Below are 15376 nucleotides of genomic sequence, written 5' to 3'. Positions count from 1 at the left end.
AATGTGCTGCTGAAGCTAGTCCGTTTTTTTTAATTTTTCGTAAGGGTCCCCTTACGACATTTTAGAAAAAAAAATGTTCCTGTAAAATATGCATTTTCTTCCATTTTTAGGTTGTGTCGGGACTCCTGATGATGTTTTGAGACATTTTATACAACTACAGCACCAGAAATGTGCTGCTGAAGCTAGTCCGTTTTTTTTAATTGTTCGTAAGGGTCCCCCCTTAGGACATTTTAGCAAAACATTTTTTCTGTAAAATATGCAACCGTTAATGTGCTCAGTTTGTAAAAAAAGGATTCTCTGAGAATAAACTTTTGATAACAGAGAACACAGGGGAAAACCATAAATATGCTCAGTTTTTAATAAAAGATTCTCTGTGAAGAAACGTTTGATAACAAACCAAAAAATTACACACACTAGAGAAAAACCCTTAATGTGCTCAGTTTGTAAAAAAAAAAGATCCTCTGTGAAGAAACTTTTGATGAGACAAAAGAATGCACACCAGAGGAAAAAACATTAATGTGCTCAGTTTGTAATAAAGGATTCTCTGTGAATAAACTTTTAATAAAAAAAAAAAAATTACACCTGGCGAAATCCATAAATGTGCTCAGTTTGTAATAAAATATGCTCTGTGAAAAACTTGTTCGTAAGGGTCCCCCCTTAGGACATTTTAGCAAAAAATGTTTTTCTGTAAAATATGCATTTTCTTCCATTTTTAGGTTGTGTCGGGACTCCTGATGACGTTTTGAGACATTTTATACAACTACAGCACCAGAAATGTGCTGCTGAAGCTAGTCCGTTTTTTTTTAATTTTTCATAAGGGTCCCCTTACGACATTTTAGAAAATTTTTTTTTCCATAAAACCTTTTTTTTTCTTCCATTTTCAGGTTATGTCGGGACTCCTGATGACGTTTTGAGACATTTTATACAACTACAGCACCAAAAATGTGCTGCTGAAGCTAGTCCGTTTTTTTTTAATTGTTCGTAAGGGTCGTCCCCTTACGACATTTTAGGAAAAAAAAAAGTTCTGTAAAATATGCATTTTCTTCCATTTTTAGGTTGTGTCGGGACTCCTGATGATGTTTTGAGACATTTTATACAACTACAGCACCAGAAATGTGCTGCTGAAGCTAGTCCGTTTTTTTGAATTTTTCATAAGGGTCCCCTTACGACATTTTAGAAAAAAATGTTTTCCATAAAACCTTTTTTTTCTTCCATTTTCAGGTTATGTCGGGACTCCTGATGACGTTTTGAGACATTTTATACAACTACAGCACCAAAAATGTGCTGCTGAAGCTAGTCCGTTTTTTTTAATTGTTCGTAAGGGTCCCCCCTTAGGACATTTTAGCAAAAAAATTTTTCTGTAAAATATGCAACCGTTAATGTGCTCAGTTTGTAAAAAAAGGATTCTCTGAGAATAAACTTTTGATAAGAGAGAACAAATTACACACAGGGGAAAACCATAAATATGCTCAGTTTTTAATAAAAGATTATCTGTGAAGAAACGTTTGATAACAAACCAAAAAATTACACACACTAGAGAAAAACCCTTAATGTGCTCAGTTTGTAAAAAAAAAAGATCCTCTGTGAAGAAACTTTTGATGAGACAAAAGAATGCACACCAGAGGAAAAAACATTAATGTGCTCAGTTTGTAATAAAGGATTCTCTGTGAATAAACCTTTAATAAAAAAATTAAAAAATTACACCTGGCGAAATCCATAAATGTGCTCAGTTTGTAATAAAGGATTATCTGCGAATAAACTTTTAATAAAAAATAATAATAAATTACACCTGGCGAAATCCATAAATGTGCTCAGTTTGTAATAAAATATGCTCTGTGAAAAACTTGATTACAAACAAAAGAATGCACACTGGAGAAAAACCGTTAATGTGCTCAGTTTGTTAAAAAAAAGGATTCTCTGAGAATAAACTTTTGATAACAGAGAACAAATTACACACAGGGGAAAACCATAAATATGCTCAGTTTTTAATAAAAGATTCTCTGTGAAGAAACGTTTGATAAACAAAAAAATTACACACACTAGAGAAAAACCCTTAATGTGCTCAGTTTGTAATAAAAGACTCTGTGAGGAAACTCTTGATAACAGACAAAAGAATGCACACTGGAGAAATACAATTATTGTGCTCAGTTCGTAATAACATATGCTTTGTTAAAAAAACTCATAACAAAAAAATATATATATTTCGAGAAAAAAATCAGATTTCACACCAAATGCTTCAGTATTTCCCAATTTTGTTTTCCATCGGCCTTGTTTTTCTTGCTCAATCAAATTCTCAGGACTCTGAACTTTAGCAAAAGTCTCAGCAAATAATTCAGCCTTCTCTTTGTTATTCACTGCAGTCACTCTTCCATCACTGAGAAATGTGCAGAGGCTTTGAGGCGTCTGTCGAGTAATGGAGGGGGAGTTTCCACTGTTTAAATTTTTAATAAAAGTACATAATGTTGCATATTAATGCATGTATTCGAGTGCAAAAAATCACTAATATAAAATATATAATCTATAAATGTAGAAGCTTATTAAAAAGATGGTTACACAAACAACAATGTCACACATGTTATATGTGCTGATGTTGTTAGAAAGTCCAAATTAAAGTTTATTTCAAATCCTGCAGTTTCATTTGCTGCTGCTGTTCTCACCAGCACACTTGTGTTTCTTACACTGGTACTTAGAAGACAATCTTTCACCACACACACTGCAACTCAACACTTTCTCTCCTGGGTGTGTTCTCATGTGTGCTACAAGGTTTGATCGGTTACAAAAGCTTTTGTTGCAGATTGAACAGGACTGTGGTTTTTCACCAGTGTGTGTTCTGGTGTGTTTTTTCAAACAACAACTTTGTGTAAAACCTTTACCACAAGTTGAACAGGAAAAAGGTTTTTCACCGGTGTGTGTTCTCATGTGTACTTTCAAATTGTGGCTTGTTCCAAAACCTTTACCGCAGATTGAACAGACATAAGGTTTTTCTCCAGTGTGCGTTCTCATGTGTACTTTCAAATTTTGACTTTGTACAAAACCTTTACTACATATTGAACAGATAAATAATTTTTCTCCAGTGTGTATTCTTCTGTGGATTTCCACACATGAACTGTGTGCAAAAACTTTACCACAAAGTGAGCAAGTAAAAGGTTTTTCTCCAGTGTGTCTTCTCATGTGTCTTTTTAGACTACGACGGTATTTAAAAGTTTTGTCACAGTGAGAACATTTCAAGTCAGTGTGACATGTCTTATCATCTTTAGAGTCTTCATCATCAGTGTCAGGAGAGTGTGACGTTGTGTCCTCACTATCTGATAGTGGAGCTAAGAGCTTGTCTGCTTGTGATCCTCCACAGTGGTCTCCATCAGCTTCTGTTGTCATGTGTTGTGTTGAGCTGCTGCTCTTCTCCTCACTTTCACCTTTGACCTCATCATCTTCACTCTTCACAGGGACACCAGTCACTGGGAACTCCTCCAGTCCTTCAAGATGATCTCCCTCCTGACTGATGCTGTGTTCCTCCTCTTCCTCTTTAATGTGGGGGGTCAGTGAGTCTTCCTCTTCCTTTTTACAGGGAAAGGTCTGTGTCAAAGAGGAAAATGAGACACCAGAGGGTCTGTGGCGCCTGGTCTTCCTCTTTGATGGATCCTCCTTCACCATCCTGAAGCTACACTCCTGTTTTTCAGGCAGAAGTTGTTCTTCACAGACGTCTGCAGGACACAAAATGACAAACATGCTTGAGAAATGTCCAGATTCAGTCAGTAAGTTCACATCAAATTAAAAAGACAAGTTATTACCGTATTTTCCGCACTATAAGGCGCACCTAAAAACCACAAATTTTCTCAAAAGCTGACAGTGCGCCTTATAACCCGGTGCGCTTTATATATGGATTAATATTAAGATTCATTTTCATAAAGTTTCGGTCTCGCAACTTCGGTAAACAGCCGCCATCTTTTTTCCCGGTAGAACAGGAAGCGCTTCTTCTTCTACGTAAGCAACCGCCAAGGTAAGCACCCGCCCCCATAGAACAGGAAGCGCTTCTTCTTCTACTGTAAGCAACCACCCGCCCGCGTAGAAGAAGAAAAAGCGCGCGGATATCACCGTACGTTTCATTTCCTTTGTGTGTTTACATCTGTAAAGACCACAAAATGGCTCCTACTAAACGACAGGGATCCGGTTCATGAAAAGACGCAATCTTTCCATCCGCACACGGATTACTATTTCACAGCAACTGATATTCCTGTGAACCGCACTGTGGATACAACGGGAGCACGTACGGTGAATATTCGCACCACAGGGAATGAGAAGTCATCCTTCACTGTGGTTCTAGCTTGCCATGCTAATGGCCAGAAACTTCCACCCATGGTGATATTCAAAAGGAAGACCTTGCCAAAAGAGATTTTTCCAGCCGGCGTCATCATAAAAGCTAACTCGAAGGGATGGATGAAGAAAAGATGAGCGAGTGGTTAAGGTAAGTTTAAGTTTACGCGAAGAGGCCGGGTGGCTTTTTTCACGCAGCTCTGTCCATGTTGATATACGATTCCATGCGCGCCCACATCACGCTGGTTTTAATGTATTATTAAAGTTTGACTGACCTATCTGACTGTTTTTTTGACATTCCTTTAGCGCAGTTAGATGCGGCTTACAACACGGGGCGGCTTATAGGTGGACAAAGTTTTGAAATATGCCGTTCATTGAAGGCGCGGCTTATAACCCAGGGCGCCTTATGGTGCGGAAAATACGGTATATGAATTGTCCTGAAAACAAACAAACTGCTCTTTACAACATTATTCACAGGAAAAGAAGACCACTTTTTACGAGGGATTGGCAATATGGCCTAAAATCTATATTGCAATAAATTCCCTGCTGCCTGAGTGCAGCTGGGATAGGCTCCAGCGCCCCCTGTGATTTTAATGTCAGTTACTGATGTATAAACTTGGAGAAAAGATGAGGTTGTTTACAGTGTAAATCTGTATTCTGTATTGTTGTCTCTGCTATGGCGCCATCTTGTGGTCGAGTTCGCTCACTGCGAGTGCTGTGGGTTGAAAGTGTATTTCCTTTTGCTTCGTGCCTTGAACCCTAAGTAAGGTTTTGTCATTTATCTCACCAAGCAACGTTTGTAAGTGTAACCGGGGATTTCCACCGGTTGTTCCGTTTTTTGTTTTCAAGTCAATGTGTCAGTTTGCACCGCCTGGCTTCTATATTTAGTGGTCGACACAACAAGGCGGTTCAATTGAGCTAAAATCTGCTCGTGTGGGACAGGAAGTCATGCATAAACACAAAATAAATGATCTGGTTTACTTTCAAAGTAAAATATTCTGATGGTATTCTACACTTTGAAAAGTCCTAATGGACATGAAGTCAACTTGTCAAAAGGTTTTCAGACCTAATTTCACCTCCTTGACACAAATGGACGAAAACATGCTGATTCTAAAAGGCCCAAAATTAAAGAATCATATAACAGGCATATCCCGGGCAGCTATATGGGGGCCTGTACTTCAGCATTGTATTAAAACGATGAGTTCCATCTCCAACATGAAAGCGAGTGTCGCCAACACTACTGCACACAGGAAAACGTGTGGAGGAGAATTGCAAGTAGTCGAAACAAAGATTGTGAATGACTGACAAGAGGCTCACTTTGTTCATGTAAGTGTACTGTGGAATAAACATGCTCAGGTGCTGAAAGCGATGCACAGAGTGAGACCTCTTAGTCCAGTTTAAAATCCACAGACCAAGAAAGAAACACACGGACGTATTTTTCAGACTATAAAGCAAACTTAAAATCCTTTCATTTTCTCAAAAATCAACAGTGTGCCTTATAACCCGGTGCGCCTAATGTATGGAATAATTCTGGTTTAGCTTACCGACCTTGAAAGAATTTTATTTGGTACATGGTGTATTGATAAGGGTGTCCAGTAGATGGCAGTCACATATAAGAGATACGTGTAGACTGCAATATGACGCCAGTAAACAACACCAAAACTTTAAATGTTCCATTGAAAATAAAGAACATTACACACGCCACTCAAAAATCTGTCAAAATGTTTTAGTACGACTTTGAAGCCGCACCGCTTGATGGATTGTCGGCCCATTACGGCTACCCTAGTCAGAGATACAAGTATTACTATGGTGTGTGTATAAGGACCGCAACATGGCACCCATTAGCAGACATTATCAGGCGTTTTGTATCACAATATGATGCAAAACCAACTTTTCTTACCTTCTGGTACCTGCTGATGTGTATTTGGGATCTGCATAAGTCCTGAAAATTTTCACACGTCCATAGTCGATCAGCTTCTTCTTTTCCTCGATCTTCTTGTTATGGTACATTCATCCTCCGCTGTTGCCATTTCTAATATAAAGTAGTGTAAAGTTCTTACTTATATCTTGCCATTGAAGCACTAAAACATACCGGTGTAGTGAGTTTACATTATTCACCCAAGGACCTTTAGTTATTAGAGAGTTCTGGTCGGACGGTTTTTCACGGGACACATTTCGGGCGTTGTTGTTGCACTAGTGAGCCACGGATGAGGAGAAGTTGCTCCGTTATTGATTGAAGTAAAGTCTGAATGTCATTAAAACAGTTAGCTCCATCTTTTGACACTTCTTCCACTCCCGTCCTTGCACGCTACACCGCTGCAACAAAGATGACGGGGAGAAGACGCTGTCGAAGGTGAGCCACGTAAATAAGACCGCCCACAAAACGGTGCATCCTGAAGTGACTGTCAGAAAGTGACTTGAAGATGATCTGTAAAACATCATCTATGCAACATTTTGAGCAAAGAACCACCATTACATGTTATGTAGACCACAAGGAAGTATTTTACATTTAGAAAAATAAATCATAATATGACTCCTTTAATGCGCCTTATAATCCGGTGCGCCCTATGGTCCAGAAATTACGGAAAGTGTACTGTGGAATAAACATGCTCAGGTGCTGAGAGCAATGCACAGAGTGAGACCTCTTAGTCCAGTTTAAAATCCACAGACCAAGAAGGAAACACACGGACATAGCAATGTATTGATGACGGCAAGAATTAAGTTATTAGGTTTATTTTCATTTATATCGGTCCCGGCCTACGATTGTATGAATATTTTAATGCCTCTGGACATCATATTTAATGCTTTTTAATACCATTTAAGGCCTTAATTTAGGCCACGGAAACCTTGCTAAAGATCTTGAATTTAAACAAATGTGGACCGATTGATGCAAAAATCGACAGTATAATATCAGTATAAGGTCGATACAGTGGTTTGATCGACATTTTGTATTATATATATTTTGTTGAATTTGTTATTGTTTACAAACTCAGTAAAAAAAGAAGACTTTAAGGGCATAAACCAAATGATTTAATTCAGAGCCATATTTAAATATTCAATTGATATTGTAACACCACCATCCTGTGGTTTTGTCTGATTATGATTGCCAACAAAAATGTACTCATTCAATGATCTTGAAAAATGTAAATATCAGTATCTGCATTGGTATGACCGATACTGCCCCTGTAGCTACTTGGTACTGGATCGATACCTACATTTGTAGTATCAGCCAAAACTAAAGTATCAAACAACAAAACAAGTGCTTATTACATTTTAACAAAAGAGAAGAACAAGTGATTATTACATTTTAACAGAAGTGTAGATAGAAACACGTTACATTAGAAAGTTCCTAAATAAAAATATTGTTCATGGAATTATTGAGACATTTCTAGGATGTATTTACGATTTTTACGAGATTTTGATAGATTTTAATACATTCTAAGTCAGCATGGCTTGGTTGGTATGCGCCCGTGCCAGCAACTCGACGGTTCCAGGTTCGATCCTAGTCACTTCCGCCGTGTCCTTGGGCAAGGTACTTTACCCACCTGCTCCCAGTGCCACCCACACTGGTTTGAATGTTACTTAGATAATGGCTTTCACTATGTAAAGTGCTCTGAGTCACGAGTGAAAAAGGTTAAATAAATATACTTCACTTCACTTAGAAGGGAACCACACTTTTATTTATTTTGCCTTTCAAGAACACATATTTTTATTTTTTATGCATTCTAAATAGTAAATAAATGTGATCAAAAGTCTGCTTACAATAGAGGCTATTAGAGTCGCTCTATTCTTCCTACAAAGAACTTAAAAAGCATCCAAACACCTCCATTAAGGTTTTATGTACAAACCCCGTTTCCATGTGAGTTGGGAAATTGTGTTAGATGTAAATATAAATGGAATACAATGATTTGAAAATCATTTTCAAGCCATATTCAGTTGAATATGCTACAAAGACAACATATTTGATGTTCAAACTCATAAACTTTATTATTTTTTTGCAAATAATAATTAACTTAATTTTCATGGCTGCAACACGTGCCAAAGTAGTTAGGAAAGGGCATGTTCACCACTGTGTTACATGGCCTTTCCTTTTAACAACACTCAGTAAACGTTTGGGAACTGAGGAGACACATTTTTGAAGCTTCTCAGGTGGAATCCTTTCCCATTCTTGCTTGATGTACAGCTTAAGTTGTTCAACAGTCCGGGGGTCTCCGTTGTGCTATTTTAGGCTTCATAATGCGCCACACATTTTCAATGGGAGACAGGTCTGGACTACAGGCAGGCCAGTCTAGTACCCGCACTCTTTTACTATAAAGCCACGTTGATGCAACACGTGGCTTGGCATTGTCTTGCTGAAATAAGCAGGGGCGTCCATGGTAATGTTGCTTGGATGGCAACATATGTTGCTCCAAAACCTGTATGTACATTTCAGCATTAATGGCGCCTTCACAGATGTGTAAGTTACCCATGTCTTGGGCACTAATACACCCCCATACCATCACACATGCTGCCTTTTACACTTTGCGCCTATTACAATCCAGATGGTTCTTTTCCTCTTTGGTCCGGAGGACACTACGTCCACAGTTTCCAAAAACAATTTGAAATGTGGACTCGTCAGACCACAGAACACTTTTCCACTTTGTATCAGTCCATCTTAGATGAGCTCAGGCCCAGCGAAGCCGACGGCGTTTCTGGGTGTTGTTGATAAAACGGTTTTCGCCTTGCATAGGAGAGTTTTAACTTGCACTTACAGATGTAGCGACCAACTGTAGTTACTGACAGTGGGTTTCTGAAGTGTTCCTGAGCCCATGTGGTGATATCCTTTACACACTGATATCGCTTGTTGATGCAGTACAGCCTGAGGGATCGAAGGTCACAGGCTTAGCTGCTTACGTGCAGTGATTTCTCCAGATTCTCTGAACCCTTTGATGATATTACGAACCATAGATGGTGAAATCCCTAAATTCCTTGCAATAGCTGGTTGAGAAAGGTTTTTCTTAAACTGTTCAACAATTCAATTCAACGCATTTGTTGACAAAGTGGTGACCCTCGCCCCATCTTTGTTTGTGAATGACTGAGCATTTCATGGAATCTACTTTTATACCCAATCATGGCACCCACCTGTTCCCAATTTGCCTGTTCACCTGTGGGATGTTCCAAATAAGTCTTTGATGATCATTCCTCAACTTTATCAGTATTTATTGCCACCTTTCCCAACTTCTTTGTCACGTGTTGCTGGCATCAAATTCTAAAGTTAATGATTATTTGCAAAAAAAAAAAAGTTTATCAGTTTGAACATCAAATATGTTGTCTTTGTAGCATATTCAACTGAATATGGGTTGAAAAGGATTTGCAAATCATTGTATTCCGTTTATATTTACATCTAACACAATTTCCCAACTCATATGGAAACAGGGTTTGTACATGCAGTAGGTATATATGTCATTTAGTAACAGGTGCATTTTTAAAAAGATGGAATATTTACGTATTTTTGCTAATAAATGCATTACGTAATTTCAAAAACGCATCACAACGTTTGCTTTTTTTTTTTTAACATCAGTATATATTACACACAGCAGACTTCCTGAGAGTCAACAAACATAATAAAACATCACTTACTGTATGAAGAATGACTCATAATCGTCGCACGGAAAAGGGGGGTGAATCTATGCGTCTTTTTGTGTTTGCCATTGCCGGGTCTAAATTGGCTGTCAAACGGTACCAACTTGTCAGAGTACGTCCTCATCCTTCTACTATCCAGGTGAGAGGCACGATTCATGATCTGGAATAATCTTTCACCAGCACCGAAGCGAGGAAGGAGCTCACCAGCCGGTGATGTCAACATAGACACACAAGCTATAAATAGTTTGTCTGCGTTAACACTTATAATAACAATATCACTAATACTTGCTTGCTATTCAAGCCACGAAATGCAAATGGAGTATTGTTGGCGTTTTTTGGGTGGTTATAGAGGACCTCCCATTGGCTCCATTACAAGTGGACTTTTATTTACATTTATGAGTTAGAATGTGATTTTAAATGATATATATATATCCATCGTCATGTCTTTTATAATGATTGTGAACGATAGAAAAAATTCCCCCCAAAAGTGCAGTTCCCCTCTAAATTCCAGTGATTAGATTTAAGACTTTAAGTCTATGAGCATGAAGTGATGAAGCCTACTTGGATGAGAGGACAAACGTCTTCTAAGACAAAGTGAACAGTCCAGTTGTGATGGATTGAATGCCCTGAGAATAAAATGATATGTGCTTACTTGGACTGTGATGAAGCTGTGAGGACTCAGGTGGTTTGTCTTCATGCTCTTCAGTCTTCACAGAGACAACAGTCAGTGGAAACTTGCTGACATCATCCTCCTCCTGCCCTAGAAGACACTCTCCCTCCTGAGTGATCCACACTTCCTCCTCTTCCTCTTTAATGTGGGGTGGCTGTGGATACTCCTCTTCCTCTTTAATGTGAGGGGGCTGCTGGACGTCTGTTGGGTAAATAAGTAAATAAGATTAAGAGAGAATAGAAATAGTTTTGGACTGACACTGTTAACACAATGACATTATTTGTGTTCTTTTCGGTGTTGTGTTAAAATGTGTAGCAAAAACACCAATGGAAATGGGAAATATCCCCCCTTGTCCTAAAATGTATTCAAAAGTGGTACAGTGAGTACAAAAAGAGACTTGGAGAGTGTGTGAGTTTTGTGTAAACATGTTGATACATGTTTACATCTTCTTGGGGACTGGAACACAGATATGTCCTGAAAAGATGCACCCATTTTTAAAACCTTCACAAAGCTGTACCACCAACATTGCCTCACTTAGCTCATTAAGCAAACTACCAGGGTGAGTGAGTCCTTTTAAACCTTCATAGACCTCGTTGTTACTTCTGACCAGTCTAAGATCACCACAAGTGGAACTACTGTATGCGGCTTAAGTGATCATTCCATTATATTCTATACCCGTAAAGAACATAGAACCGAGGCTGACGGCCACAAAACAAGCAAAGCTACAATCCTCAAGACCTAGACTAGCAAGGCTTTCAATGACAAACTGGCACATTAAGACTCATGCTGGTACTTGCAAGTACACAGGTCTTTGGGTCAATTCCTAACCTCTGAAAAGTAGATAACTTCACAGTCAAAGTGGGTGACAATATTATAACAAACAAAAATGAGATTACCTATCTTGGCTGCATCGTAGAGACTAATCTCTCCAGGGAAAAAATTACTACTAAGGTAGTCAAAGAATCAACCGACAAATACTGTTCTTACTAGTGTTGTCCCGATACCAATATTATGGTACCGGGACCTGTACCAAAATGTATTTCAATACTTTTCTCAATAAAAGGGACAACAAAAAAGTGCATTATTGGCTTTATTTTAACAAAATGTCTTAGGATACATTAAACATATGTTTATTATTGCAAGTTTGTCCTTGGATAAAATAGTGAACATACTAGACAACTTGTCTTTTAGTAGTAAGTAAAAAAACCAAAGACTCCTAATTTAGTCTGCTGATATATGCAGTAACATATTGTGTCATTTATATTCTATTATTTTGTCAAAATTATTAAGGACAAGTGTTAGAAAAGCCCTGCGATGAGGTGGCGACTTGTCCAGGGTGTACCCCGCCTTCCGCCCGATTGCAGCTGAGATAGGCTCCAGCGCCCCCCGCGACCCCAAAGGGAATAAGCGGTAGAAAATGGATGGATGGAAGTGTTAGAAAATGGATTATTAATCTACTTGGTCATTTACTGTTAATATCTGCTTATTTTCTGTTTTAAAATGTTCTATGTACACTTCTGTTGAAATGTAATAATCACTTATTCTTCGGTTGTTTGGATACTTTACATTAGTTTTGGATGATATCACACATTTCGGTATCAATCTGATACCAAGTAGTTACAGGATCATAGATTGGTCATATTCAAAGTCCTCATGAGTCCGGGGACATATTTCCTGAGTTTATAAACATAATATACTTTTTTTTTTAAACGAAAGAAGATGTTGTGATGGCAAAAAATGTTGATGTAATCATAGAAGTAGTACTTTTTAGAGGCGGTATAGTACCGAATATGATTCATGCGTATCGCGGTACTATACTAATACCGGTATACCGTACAACCCTAGTTCTTACATAGTAGGATCACCCCGCTGGTGGGTAGAAATACACTTAAGACTTTAACACAAGCACTCATTTAACCCCACTTTGACTACGGAGTTCATGTTTGGTACCGTGACGCCTTAAAAGCCCTGAAAAACTAACTCCAGACAGCCCAAAACAAAATGATTGGGCTTCTACTCAACCGTCCATCTCGGGCTCACCTTTCCACCAACCATTTCCTTAACGTGGGGAGGCTCTTGGTAGGTGACAGAGTACATCTTCTTGCAGTTGGTCTGGTGTACAAGATACACCATACCACTAAAATACTCATGTACCTGTCTCGATACTTCAAAATATACTCATTATTATAACACCAGAGGTAGTTGTACAAATCACATTCAACCCAGATTTCACTCCAAGAAAGTTTTTAATTCGTTTGCCTGCTATACCACCAACATGTGGATCTACCTATCAATAGCCATAAAGGAGTGTAAATCCCTTACTTCCTTCAAAGTCGCTTTGAAAATAAATTTTAGGTTGCAGCTACTCGTAACTGGGAATAGACAAATACTTGAGCTTTTTTTAAATTGTATTTTCTCACAGTATTTGTGTAGTTTAAATGCTACTTTCTACATAGTACTGTGTTCTGTGTGAGTGAACAAATATTTCAAGTGAAACCATGTCAGGCTTTCTTGTAGCAGTGAATGTGTACCGTGATGAAAGTGTACCCTTTCCTATGCAAACTTCTCATAAGTCCTTCAATCAATCAATCACACATTGTTACAAACTGAGAGGAACATCAACCTCAAACTGTCTCGTTTTCATGAAGAATCTAAATGAAAGCATTGCATCATCCCCACAAGACAAAGCATCTTCCTATTGAAGAAAAGTGTTACTAATGAAATATAAAGTTAGTAAAGATGTGAGAGTAAGAAGTCAACAAACCTGTTCTGTGTAACACAACTTGATGTTTCTTGAAAACAGCGTCCAGTAGTTGATGTTGTCGCTCCTTCTCCTCTTTTGTTGGACAAAGTTCCTCCTCATACTTTGCTATCGTTCTTTCGCACATTTTCCCACAATCACAACACTTTACACTCACATTTGATCTCTACTTAGCGATGTGTTGATAACGTCCGCGTCTCTTTGTTAGCAGCTAACATGCTAAGCTAACTAGCGAGCTAAGCTAACTAGCACAAGACTTGATAAAGTGCGCTCAGACTAATGTATCCGGATACAAACAATGACTAACAATGTTTCATCTACTACACGACATATATGCGTACATGTATGCACTAAATACAAATAGAGAAACAATAATGGCCAGTGGCCACGTTTAGGCCTTCTCTGTCAAACGCCATTTTGCTTTTGACTCCTTCGTCTTCTTTGGATTTCCAGCAGACTAGTAGAGCATCTTAGGCCTCCACAGCTTCTTAACGTCCTGTCCTATGGTCCATACTACATTCTACAGTACAGGAGGTCTTCGTCCTGTCCTATGGTCCATACTACATTCTACAGTACAGGAGGTCTTCGTCCTGTCCTATGGTCCATACTACATTCTACAGTACAGGAGGTCTTCGTCCTGTCCTATGGTCCATACTACATTCTACAGTACAGGAGGTCGCGCTATCAACCTTTCAATGGACCACTTCCAAGTTGGCTTCGTCGTTCTTCTTTTTTTTTGTTTAATGGCGGTTAGGGTACATGGAGGCACTAGGACCGCTCTTTGTGGTCGCAGGAAGAGCAGCAGAAAGTTTCCCTGGAGAAAGAAATAGGTGAGTGACTAAGCTTTTTATTGTATTTTATATATATATATATATATATATATATATATATATATATATATATATATATACATTTATATATATGTAACCCATACTTGCCAACCTTGAGACCTCCGATTTCAACAACTTTATTAGAAAAAATAAAAATAAAAATAAAAATAAATAAATAAATAAATAAGAGACACCTAGGTCAGGGTCAGTTTGGAAAGGCTAATGTGAAGAGGTGAGTGTATATATATATATACATATACATATATATATATATATATATATATATATATATATATATATATATATATATATATATATATATATGTAATGAATAAAATGCTAAAGTTGTTGATAAACAAGCAATTATTTTAATAATTAAATATGGTCATTTTAAATGAATTATTATGATCATTTAAAATCAATTATTTCAAATATGTTTATTTTAATGTATAATTCTATGGCTGGATGTAATAAGGAGTCACGAAAAAAATACAAATAAAAATACAATTAATTTTGATGTTTTTAGCAAAATATAGTAAAAAGGTTTTTTTTTTTTTTTTTTTTTAATTAATAAATATATTTATTTTTAGGTAAGATGAACATAATAATACAATTTATCTCTAGTCTGGATGATTGAGTTCTTGTCACCCTGTTGTCCTCCCGTCGTGAAAAAAGGCTGTCCTCACTCAGGTCCGCATGGAGCTGGAGGGGGCGTGGCCTCCAGCTCCGGCTGAAAATCGGGAGATTTTCGGGAGAATATTTGTCCCGGGAGGTTTTCAGCAGAGGCGCTGCATTTCGGGAGTCTCCCGGAAAATTCGGGAGGGTTGGCAAGTATGAGTATTTCATATATATATGTATATATATGTATATATATATATATATATATATATATATATATATATATATATATATCCCCGCGACCCCGAAGGGAATAAGCGGTATAAAATGGATGGATGGATGGATGGATGGATGGATATATATATATATATATATATATATATATATATATATATATATATATATATATATATATATATATATATATATATATATATATATATATATATAATAATTGATATATATAGAAATAATTGACTTTCAGTGAATTCTAGCTATATATATATATATATATATATATATATATATATATATATATATATATATATATATATATATATATAA

The 15376-nt window shown here is 37.4% G+C and overlaps 2 protein-coding genes across 5 annotated transcripts in view; one reads left to right on the top strand and one right to left on the bottom strand.

The window, feature by feature from the left end:
- The window catches only part of LOC133575736 (major histocompatibility complex class I-related gene protein-like), a 222947-nt gene that overhangs the window by 47217 nt on the left and 160354 nt on the right, over nucleotides 1-15376 (top strand). The gene's annotated exons all lie outside the window — the stretch shown is intronic.
- LOC133575696 (uncharacterized) overlaps nucleotides 2218-15376 on the bottom strand; it is a 459465-nt gene continuing 446306 nt past the window's right edge. Inside the window, exons 3-5 of one of the 3 annotated variants that reach the window (XR_009811522.1) lie at nucleotides 10586-10804; nucleotides 6212-6343; nucleotides 3599-3701 (exon numbers count right to left, since the gene is read on the bottom strand). Coding sequence is in view for 2 of the 3 variants with exons in the window: in XM_061928458.1 (XP_061784442.1) it covers nucleotides 2635-3701; nucleotides 10586-10804 (1286 nt within the window). In the remaining variant the exon portion in view is untranslated. Of the gene's footprint in view, nucleotides 3702-5964; nucleotides 6344-10585; nucleotides 10805-15376 lie in introns of those variants that run through there. The other 2 variants (XM_061928458.1, XM_061928466.2) reach the window with 2 other exon arrangements.

Source organism: Nerophis lumbriciformis, linkage group LG33 (assembly GCF_033978685.3).
Source record: "Nerophis lumbriciformis linkage group LG33, RoL_Nlum_v2.1, whole genome shotgun sequence".
Lineage (NCBI taxonomy): Eukaryota > Metazoa > Chordata > Actinopteri > Syngnathiformes > Syngnathidae > Nerophis > Nerophis lumbriciformis.
The sequence above is the reverse complement of the archived record's forward strand: the minus strand, read 5'-3'. Positions and strand labels throughout refer to the sequence as shown.